Raw genomic sequence first — 24,230 nt, 5'->3', positions numbered from 1 at the left:
AGTATTCACCCTAATGCATTCTCTTCCATGATATAATTATGGGAGCTTCTACTGCCATGACCCAAGGAATCAAGTTTTTCAACCTTAGATAACAAATTTAGGGAATGGACCTTCCCCTTTGCTTTTCTCTGATACCTCAGACCTGACTTTAGAGTAGTATCTTTTATGTTGACCACAGTGTGAGGAAATCTTGAGATGAGAAATAAGCACAAGTAATACAGGTAATATAATAGTTAACAGGTAAGGAGCTCCTACTATCTGCCAGGTACTGTAGTGTGTGCTGTGCACATTAACTCCTTAATGACCCTGCGAGATGCCATTATTATCTATTTCACAGATAAGGAAATGGAAGTGGAGAGAGGAAGAAACCGGCCCTAGGTCAGACAGCTAGTAAATAGCACTGAGCTCTGACACCAGAGCCTGTGGGATGTGCTTCCTGTCAGCACATTTGTCACTGAATCCACCTTTACTCAAAAAGCTGGCTCTTTTTGCCTACTTGTTCCCTGCTTGTTGAGGCTAGTCTGTTTTTCTTTGTATGTGTAATCTCCAGATTCTGGTCAGAATTTACATACCTGCTATCAGGTCTTAAATATGTATATATCAGACCTTTCATGTTATTTTCTCTAGACTGTCTACCTTGGGAAAGGAAAGGATTCCCTCCAGCAGTTAATGAACTTCCTTCTAGGATTTACTAATTCTTTCTTTTGGTTCCTTTTTTACTAAAATTTTTTCTTTCTCTATCATTTCCGCCATCCCAGGTCATATCATCATAGCTTAATTGCCACTGAGTCAGTTTTGATACATTACAAAAAGTAGCCTTTGTGCATAGGGCCATAAATTATGGAGGAAGGCCCTTTCCTTTATCTTGATGGAAACACTTCTGGAACTGAAATCATCAGCTAAAGTAGCACTTGTATGATTATTTTCCTCCTCAAAAGAGCTATCATTGAAACTGAGTATAAACTCAAAGTTAAATATAAAAGCCCTCAAAGGTGCAAATTAGTTACCAGCATGCGGACATTAATTTCTGGTAACATGAATGTAGATACACAGAGTATCATCACAGTAGTGAATTTCGTATTAGACAGACTCAGCAAAGGCTTGTTAGAATCTCGTAAGTTCTATAAGCCTCATTGGTTGATTGGCCAACGACAGAATGAAATACCTACTTTATTCATGGATGGCATAGGCAGATTCTCAGATTTGGTGTTTGACATTTCTGAAAACAGAACCTAAAACAGTGATAATCTCTTATTTAAAGCATGTGATCAGAAGAATCCCAAGACCTCCAGCTTGGACTGCTAGAGTTGTCGTTTATAATGATCTTCTAAATACCCTGATACACTGATACTTAGGATAAAACAGAATTTACCAAACTGTTCAGAGCAAACACTGAATTGACTTGAAGGATGGGGTCAACTTGATTTTACCTCATACTTCTGGAGAAGCTCCATGAGCTCCAAGTACCTTCTGTATTTAAAGGTTACAGGCTTCTACAATCTCACTCATTGTTTCTGAGATCCAACACCTTCCTTTTATTTAGGCAGTGGAGTAATTTTACTGAAATTATTGCATAGGAAGTGCAGCTGGTATTATTTTTAAAGGATAATGTTAGCCCAGTGAGGGAGAAAAGAGATTTCTTTTTGTCCCTTGTAAAGTATGCTAAATTTACAGAAACTTAAACAGGTAGCAGCACCCAGGAATAAAGAGACTTTTCATCTCATGGCATTATAATAAGAAAAGAACTTTTAGGACCAAAACAAAGTTATTCATTCCTTTTAGTCATTTGGAAATGGTACCCTTGATCATTTTAGAGAGTAGAGTGTTTATAAGAAGATAGGACAGAAAGAGAAATTTCAGCTAGAATTTCTTGAAAGTTATTGGTAACATCTTTCTGCCTTTCCCCAGGAAGGAATGAAATATTGGCCAGTTTATGCCCTCAAGTTTTTGGACTGTACCTAGTAAAGCTTGCTGTGGCCATGGTGCTGGCTGGTGGGATTCAAAGGACCGATGCTACAGGAACACGCATCAGAGGTTATAACCCATTTAAAATTTTTGAGAAATATTAACACAAACAGTAAGAAGCTAGAATTTTTCTTTCCTGAATAAAAATTGCTTGTTGAGCTTTATTTTCCAAATGTAATCTTTTAAAACTGACAGTTGTTCACTATCTAATACTCAGTCCAGCATCAGGAACTACTGTGTAGAATTCCAGTCTTTTTCAATGAGTATATATTTTTGCTTCTGCCTATAAGGGTGGCACAAAATAAAATCTTTACGTTTCTTTTGCTGTCTATGTTTTTCATTGGATCCCCAGTCTCTTTCCAAGAGGAAAAGATTAGAAATAGTGCTTTTTAATGTCTCCAAGTCAGTCTCTCCATCTGTGACTGTCAGTGTGTTTCTCTCAGACTGCTGCTCTCAGTCATCTGCCTGCTGGTTCCCCTTCTGTTGGTGGGTAGCAAATGTGCCATCTGCTAAGAGTTGCTGCTGTAGGTCACGCATTAAAGCAAAAATTACTGTGTTTTTATATCCAAATGGCAGAGAGCTCTCGTGTGGTTAACACACTTAACTGACCTGAATCTGGCATAAACTAGGTTTATTATGGCCCTCATATTGCCTACGTGGGGCAGTAAGAGCACCATAATAACCAAAGGCTTAACCAAAAGACTAAAAGGACATTGTAAATCAGGTGTTAGTAGGGACTGAAAACCCATATTTTCAGTAAAGAACAGTAAGTATAATAAGGTTTATGTGTATTGTATGTTTTGATTACCTACTGTTTGCAAGGTATTCTGCTAAATGTTGAGCTTACATAGTATTTCCCTATTAATGTATTCAGAAAATATTTGAACGTTACTGAATAAATTTGCTTGATCAGTGAGATAAACATGAATATCCTGTGGCATAGGTTATCTATGTTACATTTAAAAATAAGAGTACAGTAAGATAGGTATTTCATTAAACTTCTAAAATTTTCATAGAATGAAAAGGTTTTCACTTAAATGTTAGAATTATAAGTGATTTGGTATTTATAAAGCACTTATAAAGTCCTGAACTTTATAGCTTAAATAGCTATATAGCTTTTTTTTTTTACAAATAAGTTTATTTATTTATTTATTTATTGGCTGTGTTGGGTCTTCATTGCTGCACGCAGGCTTTCTCTAGCTGCTGTGAGTGGGGGCTACACTTTGTTGAGGTGCACGGGCTCCCCATTGCTGTGGCTTCTCTTGTTGTGAAGCACGGGCTCTAGGCGCGTGGGCTTCAGTAGTTGTGGCACATGGGCTCAACAGTTATGGCTCATGGGCTCTAAAGTGCACGCTCAGTAGTTGTGGCACATGGGCTTAGTTGCTCCATAGCATGTTGGATCTTCCTGGAGCAGGGATCCAACCTGTGTCCCTTACATTGGCAGACGGATTCTTAACCATTGTGCCACCTAGGAAGCCCCGCTATATAGCTTTTTATACTTAAATACAAAAAGAATAAAATAGCTGTATGGCTGGATGGAAAGATTTAATCACAGTAGTTTGATATTTAAAATGATTAAATAAAATCAGAAACTTATTTATAAGCAAAAATTTTTTAAATGTTAAACACAGTCCTAAACATCTGGAAATAGCACAGAAGTCTGTTTAAAAATTAGATTTTAAATGGCATTCAGAAATCAACTAAAAGAGAATTATTTATCTTGAAAGTTAACTTTTCTAAAGATATTCTGGTTAAATCCTTCCTTGAATGGCCTTAAGCAAAAGCACTATATAAAATATAGTTTGTGTGGGCATTTCAAGTGGACAGTTTTCTTTTTGATTAATTACACTTATGAGTCTTTTCACAGAAATTATAAACTTTACATTATTTACATTTTTCTAGGTGAATCCCATCTTTTATTGGTTGGGGATCCCGGCACAGGGAAATCTCAGTTCCTCAAATATGCGGCAAAGATTACACCAAGGGCTGTGCTCACCACAGGGATTGGATCTACCAGTGCAGGTATTTTATGTGATGACTTCAATTAATTTAATGTTACTGTAGGAGCTAACACTATGGTTGTTTTCTTGTGTGAAAAAGTACGTATTATAGGATAATTTCAAGGTTTCTGACTTACTGCCAAAAACCTAAATAAATATGTAGCATGACTTCTGTAGCTCTTAGAAAATATTTTAAAAGCTCCACCTTCACTTGAAGCTATTTTCCAAAAGCTTATTCCATATATCTTTATATTTTGGTTTTGAACGATCCTATTCAATTTTCTCATCCTCTAGTGATTACTTTCATACATGCTTATGCAGCATCTGTTATTCTGTGAAGACCCAGCAAACAGTGCTGAAATTAATTAAACGGGGAAAATCTCACTTTACAAAAGTACATAGATGACATAAAGCTTAAGGCATTTTCATGCTTATGGATCTCACAGGCAACAGTAATTCCTACTGAAAATTATTAGGTAGAAAATTTGTCTTAGTATGTGGAAAGCGTACTTTCATCATTGCAATGTGGAGCTTCATTCGTACACTGTAATGATTCTTCAACAAGTATATTTAAAGCCTTTGCTGATATTAGATTGTCAAGATTTGATTATGAAGTGACTTTAGGAAAAAATTATTTTAAAAAACGTTTTGATGCAATTTTGAATTTTTACACTGTTTTGATTGGGGAAATATTTCTCCTGTTCTCCTATAATAGGCCTTTGGTTTCACATTTTACAAACGTAATTTGTTACTTGTTAGGGATGCCTACTGTCCATGGCCTGTGCTCAAATTTGTTATGAGAAGCTTATAGTTTAAAACATCATAAAATAGCAAATCCTCCATTAATGGTCCTACATACGCAACAAGAGCCCTGTTTTAAAGGGCTCTCAGGTTTTGAAATATAACTAAACAATATATTAAGCACTGACAAGAAGGGATTTGTGTACTGAGAGAAGCAGACAAGCTTTAGGATACTGGAAGGGAAGGAGGCAAGAATACTTCATGAGCATTTTAAAATTCTTACAACCCAGTATTCTAGAATTCTATATTAAGTGATATTAACAATAAACAAATAAACGTGTTTCCTGAGTAATGATGTGGAATGTTTCCTAAGTTAATTATATGGAGTGTCAAGAAATGAGGCCAAGCTAATTTATGGACTGCTAGTAATTTCAGAGTATTAGGACAGTTTTAAAGTGAATGGCTGCTGAATGCACTGTATTAGCACTTATGCCTCTTGTTCTGATTGCCAAGATCATAATCCAAATACAAAAGAAATGACAGAGGGAATATAAATTTTATAACTATGGAAAAGTTATTGCTACTTCTCATCTACCCAAAGCGCAGACTAGCCTTTTTTTAAACTGTATCACAACCCATTAGAGGGTCATAAAAAGTTATTTCAGTGGGTCAAAACCAGTACTTTCAAAACAAAATACAATAAAAGATACTAGAGTATACTAGTGCACACAGTAAAGGTACACTATTAAGGGTGCATTTTCATGAAAACTGTTAATATAACTACATATTTGTGTTATGGGGTCATACTTAAATTTTTTTTTTTTTTTTTACCATGGATTACAGTAAAAAATTTTGCAAACTGCTACCATAGACTTTTCTTGGTAAAACTAGAAACCCCAAACCTGAGGGTAAGACCACATGGAAGCCTATGGTTGTAGAAGGTTACAAATGAATGAACGCATGCGCATTTCTCAAACTTCTGCTTGTTTTCTCCCCTCAAATGATCTCATCATTCCCTCCAGCCTACTTGCCTATCTCTTTTGTGGCATTTGTTCCTGTTTATCGTCTCAGGACACAGCTATTTACTATGATCAGAAAGGGAAAAAGTTTACAGTTCTAAACTTTCGAGCTATAATTCAGACAGCGTCTAGCTAAACGAAAAATAAAAAACAACCTATGCATTAGTTTCTTAGTTTGTAATGTCTAAATACTAAATCTTTATTTTAATTTTAAAAATTACCTTATACAACCATAAAAATTTTAAAAAAGAGATGACAGTTTTTAAGTCTCAAACTTCTGTGAAGATTGGCTGTCAGTTTACAAATTGATGTAAAAACTTAACTCTGATGTTAAAACTTAACTCTCTGATGTCAGTACAAACCAATCATAATTAATCAGAATAAAAACTTAGCAGTGAATTGATTTGGTAATTTGGCTTATATATGCTTTATTTCTAATAAGCACATATTGTGTTCCTGTTATATTAATCACTGAGCTCTTGGTTGGAAAGTATTACTTTTATTTTCATTTTAATATTTTAACATTTTCTTTTAATTGCAATTAGAAGTGAAATTTTCTTCATATTGTTTTTAACAGTTGGACGTATTTTACTTTTAAAGTCTATGAGCTAGTTAGTGGACGGTATTTTAATTATCTGGTATATTAAATTTCAAAGTTTAACATTTAGCAAAATTTTGCTTCACAATGTCACTTTTAGAATGACAGGAAATATATACAACTTAGAATCCATATTCAGACAAATGCCCCCTTCCTTTCCTCAAAATAAAAGCTTTAAGAAGTGCAGTATAAAAGTTTTCGATATGAAGGCACTGCATAACTCTGCATTGTATGGCTAATGCCTTGCTTAGCAGCAAGAACAATGAGAATATTCCACATTTAATTTACTGCAGCATAAGAAAATTTTTGAGGAAGGACCTAGCTCTCATCAAAGAAAAAGAACCTTTTGGCCCATTCAGTTAATGCATTCCTTTCCAAGACTACTTTTAAAAAACTTATCTAGAAAAGCTATCTAGAATATGTCCACCACAGATATGCCTAATCTTATTGTGCATGAGTGTTGGGGGATATGGAGAAAAGTACTACATCTGAAAATATATATCGTTCCAAAATAGTAACTTATCTATTATGATAAAGCTAAATATATCTTTCCAAATCCACCGTTTTTATATAAATGCTGCCAACAACAGATGACCTATCAAAACGGTTTTAAAGAGTTAAGTTGATAGTATTTTTTATAAATCTGATGAACAGAACCAATTCACTATACTCTCCTGTTCTGAAACTTAGGGTGTTTGTATCTGCTCCCAACATGTTAAATTCACTGGGTAATAATGATGTATGATTCAAGGAGTGTTCTGATGTCCTAAACTATTATAAAAACAAAAATCATAGCCAGAGCACCTTATGAACAACCACATTTGTTGTCTTAGAAACCAAACTGAATCCTAACATCATATGAACTGAACAGTAGCCATAAAAGGCTTCAAGGTGGCCTGGAAAATCAGATCCTAAAGTTCTTGGTAGCATATAGTTGACTTCAAATCCCTTCCTTAAGGGCATGCCAAAAAAGAATGAAATTTGCCCCTTAAATCACACCAAATTATGTGTTATCACAGGAAGACACATTTTAGTTGAAGTGAACTTTATCCTTTTGAAGGTTAGTAAAATACTGGTCCAGAGATTATTGTCCAAGAGGCTGACATCTTTACAACCTAGTCTAATGATTCATTTTTCTTTATAAGTGCTTTAATTACATATAGAGGAGAAGAAAATAATATATATGTTTTAATCAGATTAGTTTAAGAACAAATAACACATTAGAGAAAAAAATTACTTAAAAATAGTTGTATTTATATTCCACAATTTGCTCAAATACTGGTTTTCTTATAAACTTTCTACAGGATGTTTTTTAAACAAATTCTTCACATTGTATCTTGACTATGTACTTACGGAATTTCAGGGAAATAGTTCTGTGTTTTTATAGCTTAATTTGTACTAAAGGGATGGCAGGTGGTCACATGCAGTCCATGTGGGATTCTAACATGACATTTAGTGAGTTTTCTGATGTGGACCATCCCTTTGATGCTGAAGGTAATGCATCTGTTGAAAGAAGTGATTGTAGATTTGGATTACTGCTCTCTGCATCTTCCAGTTTTTCTGTGTTATCTTCCCAGTTAATGTGGAATCTTGTGACTCTGGGATTGGATGCCAAAATGTTCCTTTGAAGCTAGAGGAAGAAGGAAACATATAAATGGTAAACACTAAGAAAGTTAGATCACCATATACAAATAGACCTTAATGGAATGGTTGTTTATAATGTAAAGAATTAATACTCCTAAAGCACTAAATCATATACAAAGGTATAAGTCAAAGCACATTAAACATAACTAATAAACAAGGAATAGGGCTGCAACAAGGAAATTATTTTAGCCTAATGAAAACAAGACGTGGAGAACCTGAGGGAATTATCCAGATCTTTTACTATCCAACAAAATATCTAACTGTATACTTGTTTCCTAAAAGGGAGAGAATCTCTTGAATGCTTCAGAGGATGCTTTATTTAACAAATTAACATGCTTTCTAGATTGATGTGCTGTTTCTTCAGTAATATTTTCAAGGAAAATGAAAAATATTGCCAAATATGACCTCTTATCATTAATGGTTTCTTATCTTTTAATTATGGCTCATTCTTAGAAACAATATTCTAGTTTCTCCTCTTTTTGCTACATAAGGAGCCATACAGGTAACTAATAAATTAGAAATGAAAGGTTTCACATCAGAATAAAAAACATTCCAGCCTTATTATCAGAAAGGAGAACATTCCATTCTACTCCCAAGTAATTTTTCTTACATGGTTTGGCAGATAGAGTGTTATGTTCAATCTCACAAAAATCACCAGTTAGAGTACTCAGTATTTTTGAGAATACGGAATCACAGATTTCACTTCTCACTCAGAAGCTAAGCTGTTTTCACCACCAGATAATATTTAAGACCTTTAGTTCAACTTCTGAGAATAGCAGATAAAGCAAGGCATGTAGGAGTTTTGGGATAACAATGTTCCTGTGAAAAACAAAAACAAAACTCCCCCCGACAATTTTGGAAAGAGTTACAGACAAAATATCATTGAATAAGCAGTACAACAAACATGAATTTGAACGTCCTGAAGACTGAAATGGATAGAATCATGATGTATGGGAAATGCCATACAGGGAGCTATTAACAGAAGCCTTTTTCTTATAGGAGGCTCTTTCGGATTTTCTAAATCATCAGAGACTCTGAAGGTGCCTGACCAACATTAATTACTAATGACTAATCTGGAGGTAGGGTTTGAGGTCACCCGTGGTAATGGAACAATGATTAGTTTGCTCAGTTGGCACAAGGACCTCAAATTTATTTTGTCTCAAAGCCGTTTTCCCAGTGTACTTTGAAATGGCAACTGCTTAAAAATTGTAGAGTAAAATTAATGAAAAAGGAATAATCTGAGCATTACCTTAGAAAAGTCTGGTTTTACTGGTGGATTTTCCCTTAATTCTGTCTCGGTATATTCATTATTTACATAATAACCAACTCTAATAAATTCTTGACCTCGATAGGTGCATGTAATTAGCACAACTGTTACACCTACTGCATCTGCATCTGGAATGAGTCCCGGATTAGGTGCATCAGCCTAGAATAATTTAAAAAGAAAAGAAACACACATCACAAAAGGTTGTTAACTGTAAGCAAAACTGGAGTTTTGGTTACACTGAGCACCTTCAGTTAAGGGCGCAGCAACCAAAACTTGGAAATCATACTGGAAGACAAGTGCTCGTTTTTTTTTTTGAAACTGACTTCTAGCTAGAAAATACAGTTCATGTGTTTCTCCACAGTATGCCTTAGTACCGTGGGTACTTGAAAGCATCACGACGTCTAGAGGAAAGTAAATCTGGCTACAGTGGTGGTTCATGAAGGATTATGCAATATTCAGTTATAAAACCTTTTATAAAATACAGTAAACAAATCAATAGTCTTATTGATTCCAACCTTTCCCAGTCAATTTTCAGACCTAAATTAGTAAATATTTAATTGTCTCCATACAGCCTTTTGGCAGCAAATGTTTATTATCTAGTTTTCCAGGACACGCATCCGCATATCCACTCACCCACCCTTCACAGATATTCTAATAGTAAATTAATACAAAACTGAACATGGAATGGAAAGAGTTATATAGCACGTTTTCAAAAAAATACAAATAGTCCCACATACTATGGAAATTCAATGAAAGTAAAGATTGTTGGAGGCAGATGTAATCATTGATCTTGTTTTGAATCAAACTGCTGTAAGCTGAACCTTGAGGAATGCAGACGGTGAGGCACATGAGCTGGAGGTGGCTGAGAACATGGGTGAAGGCTAGGGCCCTGTCCGCAGCCGTGTGGAAGACAGTGAGGACAGTGGTTGGAAGGAATCACAGACTGGGGACAGGCAGTGATGGTGGGGCACTGTGCATGATCTGAAGCAGCCATTCTGAGTGGTAAGTGCATGAAGTCCCAGCCAATTGGCTTTCTCTTGCTGCGACACGAAGGACCATCCCTGGTCCTGAGTGAACACTTCAGCCAATGCCTTAGCTTGGGAACACTTCTGACTGGTGTTCTCAATCCGGCCATTATAATAAAAGGCTCATGATTACTGTATACCTACCACATGTAGGTGACACAAGAAGGCATAAAACACCCGAGTCACCTAGACTAAAAACCTGTCACCCTCAGCTTCCCTATCTCCTACAGCTGGTCAGTCTCAGTGTTTCCCATCTCTGAAAGCAGAATGCAAGTCTTCATCTCTTATCTGAATATTGCTAACACTTCCCTACTGGTGTCCCCCAGCGGTAGCCTATTTGCACTGCAACCAGCATTAGCTATCTAATAAGCACAGATCCATTCCTATCCCTTCACAAGGTTTTAAAACCTCAGATGATTACCCTCATTTCTGAGCTAAAAAATCTCAGTTTTTAACTTCACTATAAGGCCCTTCACAATTGGTCTCCAGCCAACATCACGACCCCTTTAACTCTACATCTCTTGGTCTAGAAATGTAGGTTCTTTAAAATGTAATAATAATCTTATGCCTCTGTGCCTTCCCTAACATTCTGAAAAATTCATCTTTGAAGCTTGCATCAAATGTATTCTTTCTTAGTGAAACACTTTCTAATTCAAAGGTATAATTGATAGCACTCTTTATGCACTGTATTATTCCACACAAATTCTCTATTAATGTATGTTCAACAATCTAAATATGTTTACCCTTCAATGTTGCCTGAGATTCTAAGCGTTACCTCAGGCAGGAGTCCCATCCAGCTCATCTTTGTGATCTCAAATCTGACATAGCTCTAGACACACAGTATATACTTAAGTGTTTTGAAATTCATAACTCAGTTCCTGCCCTGATGTGGTTTATGATCTCTTTGGAGAGATACCAGAATGGCGACAGAGGGCCTGTCCCGAGAATATACTGTGTGCCTTTGGGTGGAGATGGGAAATAGAGGTAGTTCAGTACTGTGGGACCCCCCACGCCCCCTGCTTCCCACCCTCCTCAACAAATTGGTTCTAGGCATGTTTGTGTTTTAAAATTTGTTTGCTAAAGGATTCAGCTTGAGCAAATTCATGGGGAGAAACCTGCAGGCCTCTCAGATAATTTAGGATGGAGAAGTGATAAGCAGAGATCTTTGACTCTAACAAGGAATACTAGGCAGATGTCCAGGTACCTTCCTGCTAGGCTTTAATACACTTAGGAGAAAGGCATGTTTATTCTACAAGGCAAAATCATGGCAGACCAGGAGAATACTATGGTAGTTTGTTTAAAACATAAAACAAAACTATTTTAGTCTCTTTCTGCTGATAATGGTGAATTCTGAAAAATGCATAGGCTGAACATATGATCTAAATCACACTGTACTTCCTTTGTACTTTTGGCAACATGTGCACAGATACCAAGGTAAAAATCACTGGAAAATCACTAGAGGGAAATAGTTTTGAATAATTTTTTTCCTACAACACTTCAGGCCAAAAGCTGAGGACAATTCTTAATCAACATAAACAGAAAAGATTTTTTAAAGTCTATTTCAAAAACATAACATTTATTTGCAAGTTTTTGTTTTTAAGCAGCATCGAAAGGCACATCACTACATCTCAAATCAAGTTTCTTGCATCGTGAATTATCATCTGTGAAGTACAGGTTCTCCAGGCATGTGGGTCATAGCAAATACTGCTTCTTTATATAATAATTTCAAGAAGCTAAGAGAATAAAAACTTAGTTCTAATTATAGAACTAAGTGATTGTACTTAGCTGCTTTATTCCTCATTTAATCCTCATAACATTCTTATGAGGTAGGCTACTATTCACATTTTAGAGATGGCTGGAGTGACTAAGGGAGGCTGGGAGCCTGTCTGAGGTCACATGTGGCTAATAAGCCACAGAGTAGATCTGAACCAGGTCTACAACTGCAGTGCTTCCCCTACACGGTCACAAAACTCAGCTAAACAGCACTTTTAATTAATGTATTTGAGCCATCTAGTCAATATATTTAAGCTTTTCTTAACCAGTTATTTAGATATAATATTTGTTGCTTTTTAATAAAAAGCACTAAGGCTAGGAGACCAAGATTCTGAATCCTCTGTTTAGGAGAGGGGAGGGAGCAGTAGCAGCTCTAGAGATACCATATGTTTCAGTGATTCTTAGCTCATATCTGGTGGGATTATTTGACCAACAGTATTCATTTAAATTGGCCCCATCTGTGAAGTGAGAGAAGCGAGCGGTCAGGGATAGAAGAGTTGGATTTTCTTTCTGGTTGAAGTCTTTTCAGTGGGTTCTACTTCACTAATGGAACTCTGTTGAGTAGAAATACTTGTGACAAAATTAATAATAACGGTTTTTTAAAAAACTATGGCTAGTTACGCTTTGGACTATTATAAGTATCTCCCTCTAATAAACATGGATAACTGAGAAGTAACTGAATAGTTTTATACAACATGATGTGGATTAAAAGGAATAATATTTTTGAATACAGAAGACAATGTCTGAAGCCTTGACATAGACCTGAATACTCTCAGTGGTATCTGAGAACATATTTATATTAGTAGAATTTCTCCTCATAAATGATAGAGTTGTGGATTTATCACAGTAATCCTTTGTAAGAAGTGTAGAGTACATGGTTTAGTTGACCACTGGACTTCATTTAGTTCCAATAACCCACGATCCCACAGATCTCTATCTTCTAACATACCTGGTAACCTAGCTGAATTACTGTTATGCTGAAATGAAGTTGTTGTTTTGTTATATCATCATCATTCCTGGTGGCTAAAACTATAATCTGAAAATGCATATTAATAACTGTACAAGTTAATAGTAAGCATTTTGAATCCCTATTTTGGGCTGCTGGACAGCCACCCTAATGGTCTCATACTAAGGGACTGTTCACAGGAAGAGCCCAAAATTAACCACCACATGTGCACTGACACAGTATAAGGTTTACTGCATGCTGTGCAAACCCTGAAGTAAACATCACAGTAATATCTCTCAGCACACAAAATCAGGAGATGGCATTCCTTCATGACACAGAGACTTCTTAAAACATGATAGAAGCAGATAAAAAGTGAATGCAGCAGAGCCAGAGTGATTTAACCCAAAAGGAAAGGGTTAAGGATACATTTAGAAATGTATTTGGCATACATATTTACCAAGAATAATCTTACCTGAAATACAAACATATGCCTTCCTGCAGGAACAGGGCCCACTAAGACAGAGTCTAAAACTTGATCGTATTCTTCACTTTCTGCAGAGCCCACATAGATAATTTTCCATTCCAGGTCTAGGGTTAAAAACCAAAACATTATTTCATATTCAGTAATTACATTACGAAATGACATCAAAGACCCTTTGAATGTCCACTTACATCTTTTATTGGCTGCTAAAATTGGCTTTTCATAGCAGAAAATCAGGAAAGGCACTGAAGTGCGCCTTATAAAATTCTTCCATTTCATACCAGAGTGTCTGAAAAATGCTGTTATGTGAAATACGGGTCCCTGGGCAGGGCTCCTCATGAACAAAACAACATGGCCAAAAACCTGGGAAATGCTACAACCTTCTTTTGAGAATTTATAAAGCACACTGGCAGAGCAAGGGGTCTGAGAAATCCTTCAGTAAAGAACACCAGTACCATTAATCCCGTGCTTCCCAAATTTATCTGGCTAAGGAATCAGTCCCCCTTTTCCTGTATGTCACCTTTTAACAACCTGGTAAACAAACTTTGGAAGGGCTGCCCTATACTATGTTGCACAGATCCAAGTCATCAAAAATCATTACTTGCAAACTTCTCTTGTGGCTCAGAAGCCCGGAAGGACTTCAATTCAGTTGTTAAAGGTCCACATCAGGGTTTTTCCCTCATGGCACCCCTTCGTTTTATACATTCTTTATGTTGGGAAGAGGACACCAAGTATCCTTACACCACTTGATACATCAGAGTATATACAGTGGGAACAGGCACGAGGAACAAGACAGAACGAAGGACAACCTAAGACATTCAGGTAGTCCAGTCATTATATGTAATTCAGACTTTATTGAGCACCCTTTACAGTGTGCTCTGCGAGAAGAACCCAGAAATGAGTAAAACGACTGCTCTTTGGAAAAGGCCTCCTCTTTGAAAGTAGAGGGAGGAAGACCACTCTACAAATAAAAATTATCTCTGAGACCTCCCAGTCCTCTTAGGGTGTGTGGCACTTGTGTGGCCTGCAGCTTGGATTCACTTCACAGAGTCTACACCAGCACTCCCAGAGGGGTGTTCCTGGGTCACCTGTGGAGAATTTAGTTAATGCCACCATGTGTTGTCATTTTCATGTAACTTTGTAGGTATTCTGTTCCCTAAACAGATAACAGAAATAGTATAGGTACTACTTATTCATACTGTATTATAAACTGCAATTTATTGAACTAAAAGATCCTTTAGGTTTATACTTTCTCTTATGTCATGATTCTGTCTCAGACCTAGACCACTTTATCTCCAGTTTCTCGCACATTTCTAGATGTAGAGTCCTATATCTGATATCTCATGAGATCATCTATTTTTGTTGTTGAAGATTAAGAGACAGAACAAGCAGTATAAATATCTAGTTAGAAGGAACAGCAAGTACAAAGGCCAGGCAGTAGGCATGTGCTCGGCACGCTCAAGAAAAAGCAAAGCTGCCAGGGCAGGAGCAGAATGAGCAGAGGGGAAACAGCCAGCCGTGAGACTGGGGGCGAAAGGCATGGCCTGATGATGCAAGGTTATGAAGGCCATCATAAAAATTTTTGGCTTTTACACGAAATGGCATGGGAAGCGACTAGAGGGTTTTGATTGGAGGAGTGACATGATCTGACTTTCATTTGAAGAGGATCATTTTGGCTGCTGTGTTCAGTATAGACTCTAAGAGGGCAAGGGAAGAAACAAGAGGATAGTTCAGTTGGGGCAAGAAACTTGCACCACATGTAGCCATGGAGGCGAGAAGCAGTAACATTCTAGATCCTGAGGACAGAGCCAGTAGGAGCCACTTATTTTTACAGGAGGGAGGGGAGGGAAACAATCAGGAGTTCTAGAGATAATGAAGGTAATGGATAAGTGGAGATAATGAATAGGTATGGTAAAAATATAGGCACTGTCCGTATGTAAAGCCTTGAAAATAGGTGCGATTCCTACGGAGTGAGCCTGAGGGCTCTCCAAAGTTAAGAGGTTGGGGAGATAAGATCAATAAAGTAAGTTATAGAACTAGTGGCCAATGAGTTAGGTAACCCAAAAGTCAAGTGGAGAAACGGTTTTAAGAAGAAAGGGGTGTGGAAGCTACTAAACTAGCTGAGTAAAATAAGACTAGGAATTGTCACATGGAGGTTTTCATAATGTTTTATTCATTTCATATGTATTTGTACTACCATATATCATGCTCTTGGCTTTATTGGTATAAGTTGGCATTTGTGATCTGGCATAGAAACATGGTTATGACCTATAAACCTACTTCTATAAATACCTACTGTGTGCTAGGTATTGGTCTCGCCACTTCACACCTGTTGTTTAAAACCGCAACAGCTTTGTATCATATGGATTTAATTATACCTATTATACAAACAAGAAAGTTGAGACTCTGAGAAGCTAAGTAATCTGCCCAAATTGAAGAATCAGAATCCAAGCTTTGTCCCTGCAACTCCAAAGCCTGGGCTCTTTCCAAAAATCTAAGGAAGATAAATTCTTCCCTTTTTAGCTCTCAGATGAATAGTGAAATAAAGGAACTTAATTTGCAGAAGGTGGGAAGGAATGGGTAAGGGCAGAGGCCATGGGGAGATAATCTAGCCTTAAGGAGTATAGGCTGTAACTCAGGGAACACCTGTATCTTAATTTTTATGCTATGGATACTTGCCGTAGCTACTGAGTTTAAAATGCTCAGTACTTATTTACAAATTAGCATCAGTTGTTTTGTTCTTAATTTTTTTAACCCAGCTTTCATTCCCTTGCCTCCTGTATTTGAAACAAGAAGGGATAGGGTGGGATGCTTTACACAGGTTATCACTTGAAGGAGTTCACTCGTTTATTTTAAAAGTTAACTGTTTCATTTAATCATGGTAATCCCAGCATGCAACCTTCTGTTTGTGGTGGGAGTGATAGGAGTCACCAAGGGAATTTCAAACTAATTACACTACTTGGGAAGACCTGTGATCTAGGGGCAAGTATGTATTCTTTGTGAATTAGTACAAGCCTGAGGCTGGAAAGTATGATGCTCCATTCAGTTCTGGTACATTGTAAGTATTCAACTAACAGTAGCTATAATTATTGATACTGATCAACTTAAAAAAAAAAAAAAAAAGGCTGCATTCAGTAAAGAAGCAGAGAATCAGCAGTCCACAGAAGGCACAACAAAGACAAGCAATCAAAACAGGCTTGGTGACCATCAAATCAAACACAAGCAAGGTCTCCTATCTCCCAGACTTACAGGACAGCCTCTGCTTAAATCTGTGGAGTGCTATAACCTATACCCCTATATAGGTCTTACAGTAGAAACCAATAAATTATCTTAAGAATAAGTACTCCTCAAGGCTTTTTTCTCCTGAAGCAAAGCTACAGGGCAGCTTTTAAAGGAAGGTGAAGATATTTGGGGGCTATTGACAACTTAAAGTACAAAAAATGGTGGCCAACCTCTGGCTTGGGACTTGAGACAAAATTATAAAGTGACAATTCCTCTTCAGAATATCCTATAGTTCAGTTTCAAGAGAAATATTTCAAAGAACTGCAGTGTAAGTGATGGGACCAATAAGAAGCCTTTGCTAAGTAAACTCAATTTCCTTAATCCACACAGCCTCTAGGTGGAGTACATAAGCATGGCACCTTTTTGAAAGATTCCTTTGCAGCTTTGGTATGACTCAGCTTAAACTCTTAAAAAATACTAAATAAACGCCCAGTATAGGTGCCCTGGGAAGTGAGGTATAGAAGTCAAAGTAGGTGTATTCCTGACATTAGTACTGTAAAAACTCTGATGTGATTCAGCTGGGTTCTGAACAGATACCAGTTACAAACAGAACACGTCAATGGCAGGTTTCAACCATCCAATGTCAAAGCCCTATAACAACATCCTGAATCATCTGACTTCCTTGTTCAGAACTGGATCCTAAAATGGAAGGTATCACTTAGGAAGTACTCGTAATTTCAAAACTTCTAATGCCTAAAACACTATAGTGTAAGTTGGAATGGCCTCAGTAGTTTCTCTTGCTTTTGCCCATTTTTTATACAGTTTATAATAAAAAGGAAAAATTAGTCTAATAGGCATAAAAATGGGCCTGGTGGCTTAAATGCTTATGGTAGTACTATGGGAAAGTAACAGAATAGTTTCACAGTACCATAATATGAAAAATCCCCTTTAATTTTATTACCAATGGCCTATTTAGGAATTAGTTTAATAAACGAATCTTTCAGAATGTGCCTACTTGTATATATGCATATGTGCTTTTATATGTGTAGTAAAACTATACTGGATGAGCACAGACTAAAGTGTTAATTACGGTTACTTATAAGAGTAAGATGGAGGAAGGTACTGAGTACAGAGGACTGTTTCTTTATATATGTATGTACAACTTCAAAAGTATATTACAATGAGCATATATTGTTTTTGTAATGTAAAAAGTTAACATCCTACATAAAATACATTATGTAGAGATTAAAAACTAATTTTTAAAGTGAAAGTGCTTTACATGCCTTAACTAGCATATAATTTAAAATGCACTTTGCTAAACATACTTGTAAGTTCAAAGACGTATGTCCCCTATTTAATTGTAAAATTAGCATTGAGGAAGTGAAACTTTTCCCCCTCAAATTTTGAAAATGGAGCACTGAATTGCTTTAATAAAATCGCAAAGACCTTGGCAGATTTTAGTTTTCTAAATTTATTACCGCACTTGTTAAAAATATTTATCTTTTTGAAGACCTTAAAACGTTCTTAGAAAAAATAATAATGTTTGCATTGCCATCAGGACTTTACCTTTTATTTCCTAGCCCACTTTTGTGTTTTATGTTCAGGGTATTTGTATGTGGAATTACTGTAATTAGATTTCAACACGTTCTTGAAGATAGTCTTCTTTCAGACTACTTAGAAGCCAGTGATTAAGTCCTGTAAATTATTTAAATATTCTACTTATTTCTGCTCTCGGGTTAAATGTAACTTCCTAGCTTAGCACTATTTTTCTTCCTGAGAGAGAGGAGAGAAGATTTCGGTCATTAAGGATGAGGAGTCCACGTTGGTCGGGGCGAGCCTGCGCGCCAGCATCCCCGGGCGCCCCGAGCATCCCGGGCGCCGGCCGGGGAGCACCGGCCCGGGAGCACCCGCGGCCCCCGGGGAGCGCCGGCCCGCGGCGCCGAGGGGCCGAGCCTGCGCCCGCCTCCCCCGCTGGTTGGTCCAGGGAGCCAGAAATCAGCGCGAGGACAGCCTCGCCCTCCTCCCCGAAGCGGCCGGGCATGGCCACCCAGGAGAGTACGGCAACTCCGGCGTGATCCCTAAAAATGGATCTGCCTCTCGCTCCGGGGCAGGAAGGTGGGCAGGCGGGGCGCCGCGCTCGTCACCCGCGGAGAAGGAGGCGTCGTGACGCCGGGGTCGGTGGCCCAGTTCTCTCCTCTCGGTAAGATGGCTCCGCTGCGAACTCGCCGGCGCGACCACACACGCCCCCCGCGTCCCACCTCCTCGCCGGGGCCGCGGGGGCCACGGAGGCCGTTCGCGGCGCAGGGCCAGCCCGGCGCGACCCCCAGCCGGGGCCGCGGGCGCGAGTGCGGGTCTCGCGAACCTCCCGCCCGCCAGACAAAGCTGACAACATGGCTACCTCCGCTCGAACAAGTTCCTCGCAAGTTGAGCCGTGGCAGGCGCCCCGGCGGCGGCCGAACGCCGCGCGCGCCCCGCCGGCCGTCGTCCGTCAACTTCAAGTTTCCCTCCGCAGAGCCGAGCACCGGCCGCGCGCGAGGCCGGGCCCGGGAAACTTTCAACGTCTGCAGCCCGCAGCTGACAGCCCGGCGGCGGGCGGGCGCGCGACTCACCTTCAGACAGGTCCTCGATGCACTCGAAGGTGATCTCGAACTGGAATGGGTTGTAGAAAGGAGAAGGGTTATCCAGCACCACTACATTGTTCACCTGAACCTTTGCCATATTTTGAAAAAAACACCAACAATGGGAGCGGGGGCTCGTTGCGGCACAATAAAGTCCAGCGCGCGGCCGCTCGGGAGAGCGCAGACCCCCTCCCCGGCGCCGGCCCGACGTAGTGCAGCGGCGACTTGAGAAACTTTTTTTTCCTCTTTTTATTTACACGGGAACACTCCACAGTGTTTTGCAGCTTTCCTATTTCACTAAACTACAGCCCATTCTGCTCCGATAACTAGCAGCGTTGCCCGCGATTGGCTACACCCGAGCTCTGACCCTCCTCCTCCAGCGAGGGCCTCCGCAGCAGGCAAGATGGGCTCCCGCTCCCGGAATGGACTCGGAAACTTTAACTGCGGCTCCACCTGCTGGTGTGGACTAGGACAAAGGCGGAGAACAAAGTGAGTGGAATACGGGCTGGGAGGCCCGCGCGGAGGCCGCCGCTGCCGCCGCCGCCGCCGCCGCCGCCGCCGGGAGGAGGGGCGGTGCAGGCCCCGCCCCCGGCCCGGCGGCTCCCGCGCCCCACGTCGGGCGTGGCCGCAGCGGGGCGGGGTTGGAGGGGGCGTGGCCACGGCGGGAAGGCGTGCTCGCCGCGGGCACCGCGGCGGGAGGGCGCGATCGCCGGCGACGCCGCCCCTCGGGTTTACTTACTGTGGGGTTTTTTGGTTTTTGGTTTTTTCCTTTTTCTTTTAACGCATTCCTTACATCCGTCCAACGGTTCTGCAGCCTCTCTACTGAATTTAGCAGATATGAATCCGTTGCCTAGGTTAAGTTCAGTTGTCTGTATATTGGGTAATATTTGGGGTAGAGGGCAGGGTTGGTTGCAGTGGAAGTAAATTGCATTTTATAGACTGATGCCAGCTCGAAAGGAGCAAAGCCATTTTGGAAGTCTAGTTCTTGGCCCCTATCTGCGTTTGGGCACGACAGTGCGGTTAGTTAAGTAGATACAAAATGAAAGACGAAACTCTTTTCCACCCACACTTTGTGGAATAGGTAATATTTGGGCTGCATCTGGGTCTTCTTCCTCCCGTTCCAATCTGGAAAGTCTGGAATAAGAAAAAGATGACTAGAGATGGGATAAGTTACACCCCCAGACTTCTCCCGTGCGATGGGCATAGCAGGAACATAAAAGGAGAAAATGGAAGTGTTAGACCGAAGGGCAACAGATATAACAGAGAAGGGAAGAGGAGAGGAGAGACCACAAAAGCGTACCAAGTCATGCAATTTTCGAAAAATTCATGACCTGAACCGTTGGTAAGTAAAAATTTGTGGCACCACAAACAAGTTCAGAGGAACCTTTGTTTGACTATTCCACATTCAGTGTCAATTTATTTATGCAGCTTGACTACCTTTGCAGGGAAAGGGAGAGCTTGTAACACATTTGTAAGGTTGTTGAACTATTTCACTCAATAAGAGCAGTATAAAGGGATTTTTTTTTCTGCTGCATAAACCATCGTGTTTTCAATGACACCACTAAACTTGGCTAATTAAATTTAGAGAGGAAGTTATTTCTTAAGTGTCATCTATGCTGGAAGTTTTCTCTTAGTATGGTGCTGAGAATTTTTCAGTTAACATTCTTTGGGCATTGTTCATAATTAAGTAGGTTGCTTTTGATGAGACATCTTCATCTGATGGTCTTTTGAAAGTTAATATAGGACATCTAATACCAGGTCTCCGACATTTAGGGAAAGTACTTAGAGTGGGGAATCCCATGTTTATCGTCAGTGGATTAGCAGTCAAATATGACCTATAGAAAAGATTTTCTCAAGCCCAGTTGTTTGTGTGCATTAGATTGTAAGGGTCATACTGTAGTGACAGATGCAGATTATGTTGACTGATAAACTATATTCTCTGTTCGCTGCTGTTAGTGCTGGGCCTAACACTACCTCATGTAGAGTGTAAATTGCTGTATGCTGTAAGACACGTTGGACATACAAGGTAAGTAACCATTTGAAGTATAAAACATGACTCCTTTGAGAATGGTGTACGCGGTTTCCTGATTATTGTGGGCACAATTAAGAGGAGATTCTAATCCACTTGCTTTGTAAAAATGATATTATAAACTTGGTAAAATCAAGTGAATTTTGAATCTGCCCATAGGTGTGTCATGATAAAGTGTATCTTATAATAAGATTCACCTTTGGTGGATGTGCAGCATGAAGAATCAGAAGATTTACCTGGATACTACTAGTTTGGCTTATTTTCTTTAAAATCCTTTGTTTAACATATCATATATAACAGTACTTATGGGGGAAAAAAACACCCTCCCTAATAGTTCACTGGAAGCCACAAGAATTGGCTCCAGGCCTTTCATATTGCCTTTCCCGTCTTCACTCTGTTACTGCCCCTCAAAAATATTAAAGCGCTTTGGGTACTCTCTCCAGTAGTTTCCTCAGAGGCACATCTGGGAATCCCTTTGGTCTTTCCTGGAAAGTACTGTCAATGGTGAGGGGCATATGTTGAAGCACTGATCCGCCCCTAGTGCCTCAGACTATGACTGTATTTGGTGACAGGGCCTTTAAATAGGTGGTTAAATTAAAATGAGTCCCTTAGTGTGGGCCCCAATCCATTGTAACTGGCATCTTTTTACAAGGAGGAAATTTGGACATAAAAAGAGACACCAAGGGCACTCATGCACAGAAGACCACAGGAGGAGGGCACAACAAGAAGGCAGCCATTTGTAAGTCAAATGAAACCAGCCTGCTGACACCTGATATTTTATGGCTAACCCCCAGAACTGTGAAAAAATAGATTTCTGTTGTTTAAGCCACCCAGTCTGGTGTTTTGTTATAGCAACTAATACAAGTATAAATTTTCCTCCCAGAATTAAGTTTATTTGGTAATCTAAGTGTATTTATATTTAATTCACTTATTGTTCATTTATCAAGTGCTTTCTATGGAGTGAAATGAGGTTGTCATTTAGCCATGCCGGTAAGTTGTGGGGTGAGTTGGGGTGGTATGCTGTAGCTGTTTCTCAGAGAAGGGACCTGCTGTTGGGCACACACACCTTAAATTATGAACAGACTAGATGCAGTTCACTTCTGTGTTCCAAAGCTCATCTACAGAGGGCTTCTAAGAATCTTAAACTTGAAGTTCAATTGAGGTCACACACAAAACTAGGTGAAAGAGTGAGTTAAAATGTACTAGAATTAAATTGGATTAAGTTAAAATATGCTGGATTAAAATGTATTAGAACTAAGAATTAAATCAAGTCTCTGACCCTGCTTGCTGCAAAGTTATCATAGGTATGGGAAATGCTGACCTCTTGCCTTTGTTCAGATCCTAAATTCCCCCTGGGGTAATTATGTTATCATTGTGTTGAATTCTCTCTGAGAAGACATTTGTGTTATTGTCCCCATCTTTGAAAAAAATTCTCATTGAAGGCTTGTTGTAACATGATCTTTAGTTAGTTTAAAGGGCCCCCTATTATTGTTAGTTATAGGACGTCAAACTTTAATGATAGTTTTGGACGTTCCTGGTGGCACAGTGGTTGAGAATCTACCTGCCAATGCAGGGGACATGGGTTCAATCCCGGGTCCAGGAAGATCCCACATGCTGCAGAGCAGCTAAGCCCATGTGCCACAACTACTGAGCCTGCATTTTAGAGCCCACAAGCCACAGCTATTGAGGCCCGCACACTTAGAGGCTGTGCTCCACAACAAGAGAAGCCGCTGCACTGAGAAACCGGCACACCACAATGAAGAGTAGCCCCTACTCGCCACGACTAAGAGAGAGCCTGTGAGCAGGAACGAAGACCCAATGCAGCCAAATAGAAAAAAAAAGTAAAATAAATAAAAAATTTAATGATAGTTTTGGAATGTAGAATGTAGCGATTAGCTGCAGTTTACAGACTTCTAGAAGGAATAACTCCTACAGTAATGATTTTAATAATGATAACTCATTATATATATAAATAGAGCATTTATTATGTGAAATTATTGTGCTAGGCTCTGTGGAATAGTCAAAGAAAAAAACATACACAGACATTATCCTCAAAGGTCTTATGGTCCCGTAGGAAAGATAACTATGTGATCAAGTCAGTATGGTAAAGAATAGAAAGTGTTATTAGATGCAGCTTTAACAGTAACAGTTAAAGTTCTGTGGGAGGCAAAATATAGTATCACAATAAAGGCCGTGTGTGTGTGTGTGTGTGTGTGTGTGTGTGTGTGTGTGTGTGTGTGGTCTGTGTGTGTATATACAGTATACATATGGTATATATGTATATGCATATGGTATGATGTTTTCTTTACTGTTTGTAAAAAACTTTTAAATAACCTGTTTTTGAGCCTTGCAACACTCTGGAATGGTAGAAAGATACTATCATCTCCAGATAACAAATGAGGACACTGGTGCTCGGAAACCCACTCCTTTAATTGCTGACCTAGCACTTCTCTGTTTTCTCTTCACTGTGTTAGATAATATTTAAAGTGGACTTTATGTGTAGAAAAGCAATTGGTATAATTTCCTGGAAGAACCCACAGGCTGGCAGACACTGTAGTAGTGGCTTGATTAATGAACTCTTGAGGAACAGAGCTCTGTGAATGAGGTTTGCCCAGGTATATACTGGGAGTGACAGGAGGCTGCAGCCAAGGCAAAGCTGTGAGAGCCTCTCCACTGAGGTACAGATGCCAAGCCTCCTGTTGCAGAAGGAGTGATTGGAAGGTGGGGGAGGATAGATCCTGGAATTCATCCTTATACTTTTAGTAAGACTTTTATGTTTGTTGCATAAAGTATGCCCGCCTCCTCCATTCTCTGCTGCACCTCATTAACAGTGGTTTCACTGTTCTGTGTTTGTGTTCATTGCTACCCACCATTAGGTTACAAATTTTTTGGAGAGATAAGC

At 39.2% G+C, this 24,230-nt stretch overlaps 2 protein-coding genes across 3 annotated transcripts in view; one reads left to right on the top strand and one right to left on the bottom strand.

The window, feature by feature from the left end:
- MCM9 (minichromosome maintenance 9 homologous recombination repair factor) overlaps positions 1–24,230 on the top strand; it is a 76,570-nt gene that overhangs the window by 13,495 nt on the left and 38,845 nt on the right. Inside the window, exons 6-7 of one of the 2 annotated variants that reach the window (XM_057738434.1) lie at positions 1,909–2,034; positions 3,868–3,987. In XM_057738434.1, the coding sequence (XP_057594417.1) occupies positions 1,909–2,034; positions 3,868–3,987 (246 nt within the window). The remainder of the gene's footprint in view (positions 1–1,908; positions 2,035–3,867; positions 3,988–24,230) is intronic. The other variant, XM_057738435.1, reaches the window with a different exon arrangement.
- On the bottom strand, positions 7,557–19,727 carry ASF1A (anti-silencing function 1A histone chaperone). The gene is made up of 4 exons (XM_057738437.1): positions 19,291–19,727; positions 13,451–13,566; positions 9,217–9,393; positions 7,557–7,953 (listed from the first exon to the last, which is right to left on the bottom strand). Exons 1-4 carry the CDS (start codon positions 19,397–19,399, stop codon positions 7,741–7,743), a joined length of 615 nt encoding a protein of 204 aa, XP_057594420.1. The 5' UTR covers positions 19,400–19,727; the 3' UTR covers positions 7,557–7,740.

Source organism: Hippopotamus amphibius, chromosome 6 (assembly GCF_030028045.1).
Source record: "Hippopotamus amphibius kiboko isolate mHipAmp2 chromosome 6, mHipAmp2.hap2, whole genome shotgun sequence".
NCBI lineage: Eukaryota > Metazoa > Chordata > Mammalia > Artiodactyla > Hippopotamidae > Hippopotamus > Hippopotamus amphibius.
This window is presented reverse-complemented; position numbering and strand designations above follow the sequence as displayed.

What these genes read in the sequence shown, in the direction of transcription:
- ASF1A (XM_057738437.1), bottom strand. Translation starts at nt 19,399, where the DNA reads ATGGCAAAGGTTCAGGTGAACAATGTAGTGGTGCTGGATAACCCTTCT. An exon ending in CATCGAGGACCTGTCTGAAG is followed by an intron (nt 13,567 to 19,290) that starts GTGAGTCGCGCG and finishes TTTTAACCCTAG; the next exon opens with ACCTGGAATGGAAAATTATC. An exon ending in GGCATATGTTTGTATTTCAG is followed by an intron (nt 9,394 to 13,450) that starts GTAAGATTATTC and finishes AAATTATTCTAG; the next exon opens with GCTGATGCACCTAATCCGGG.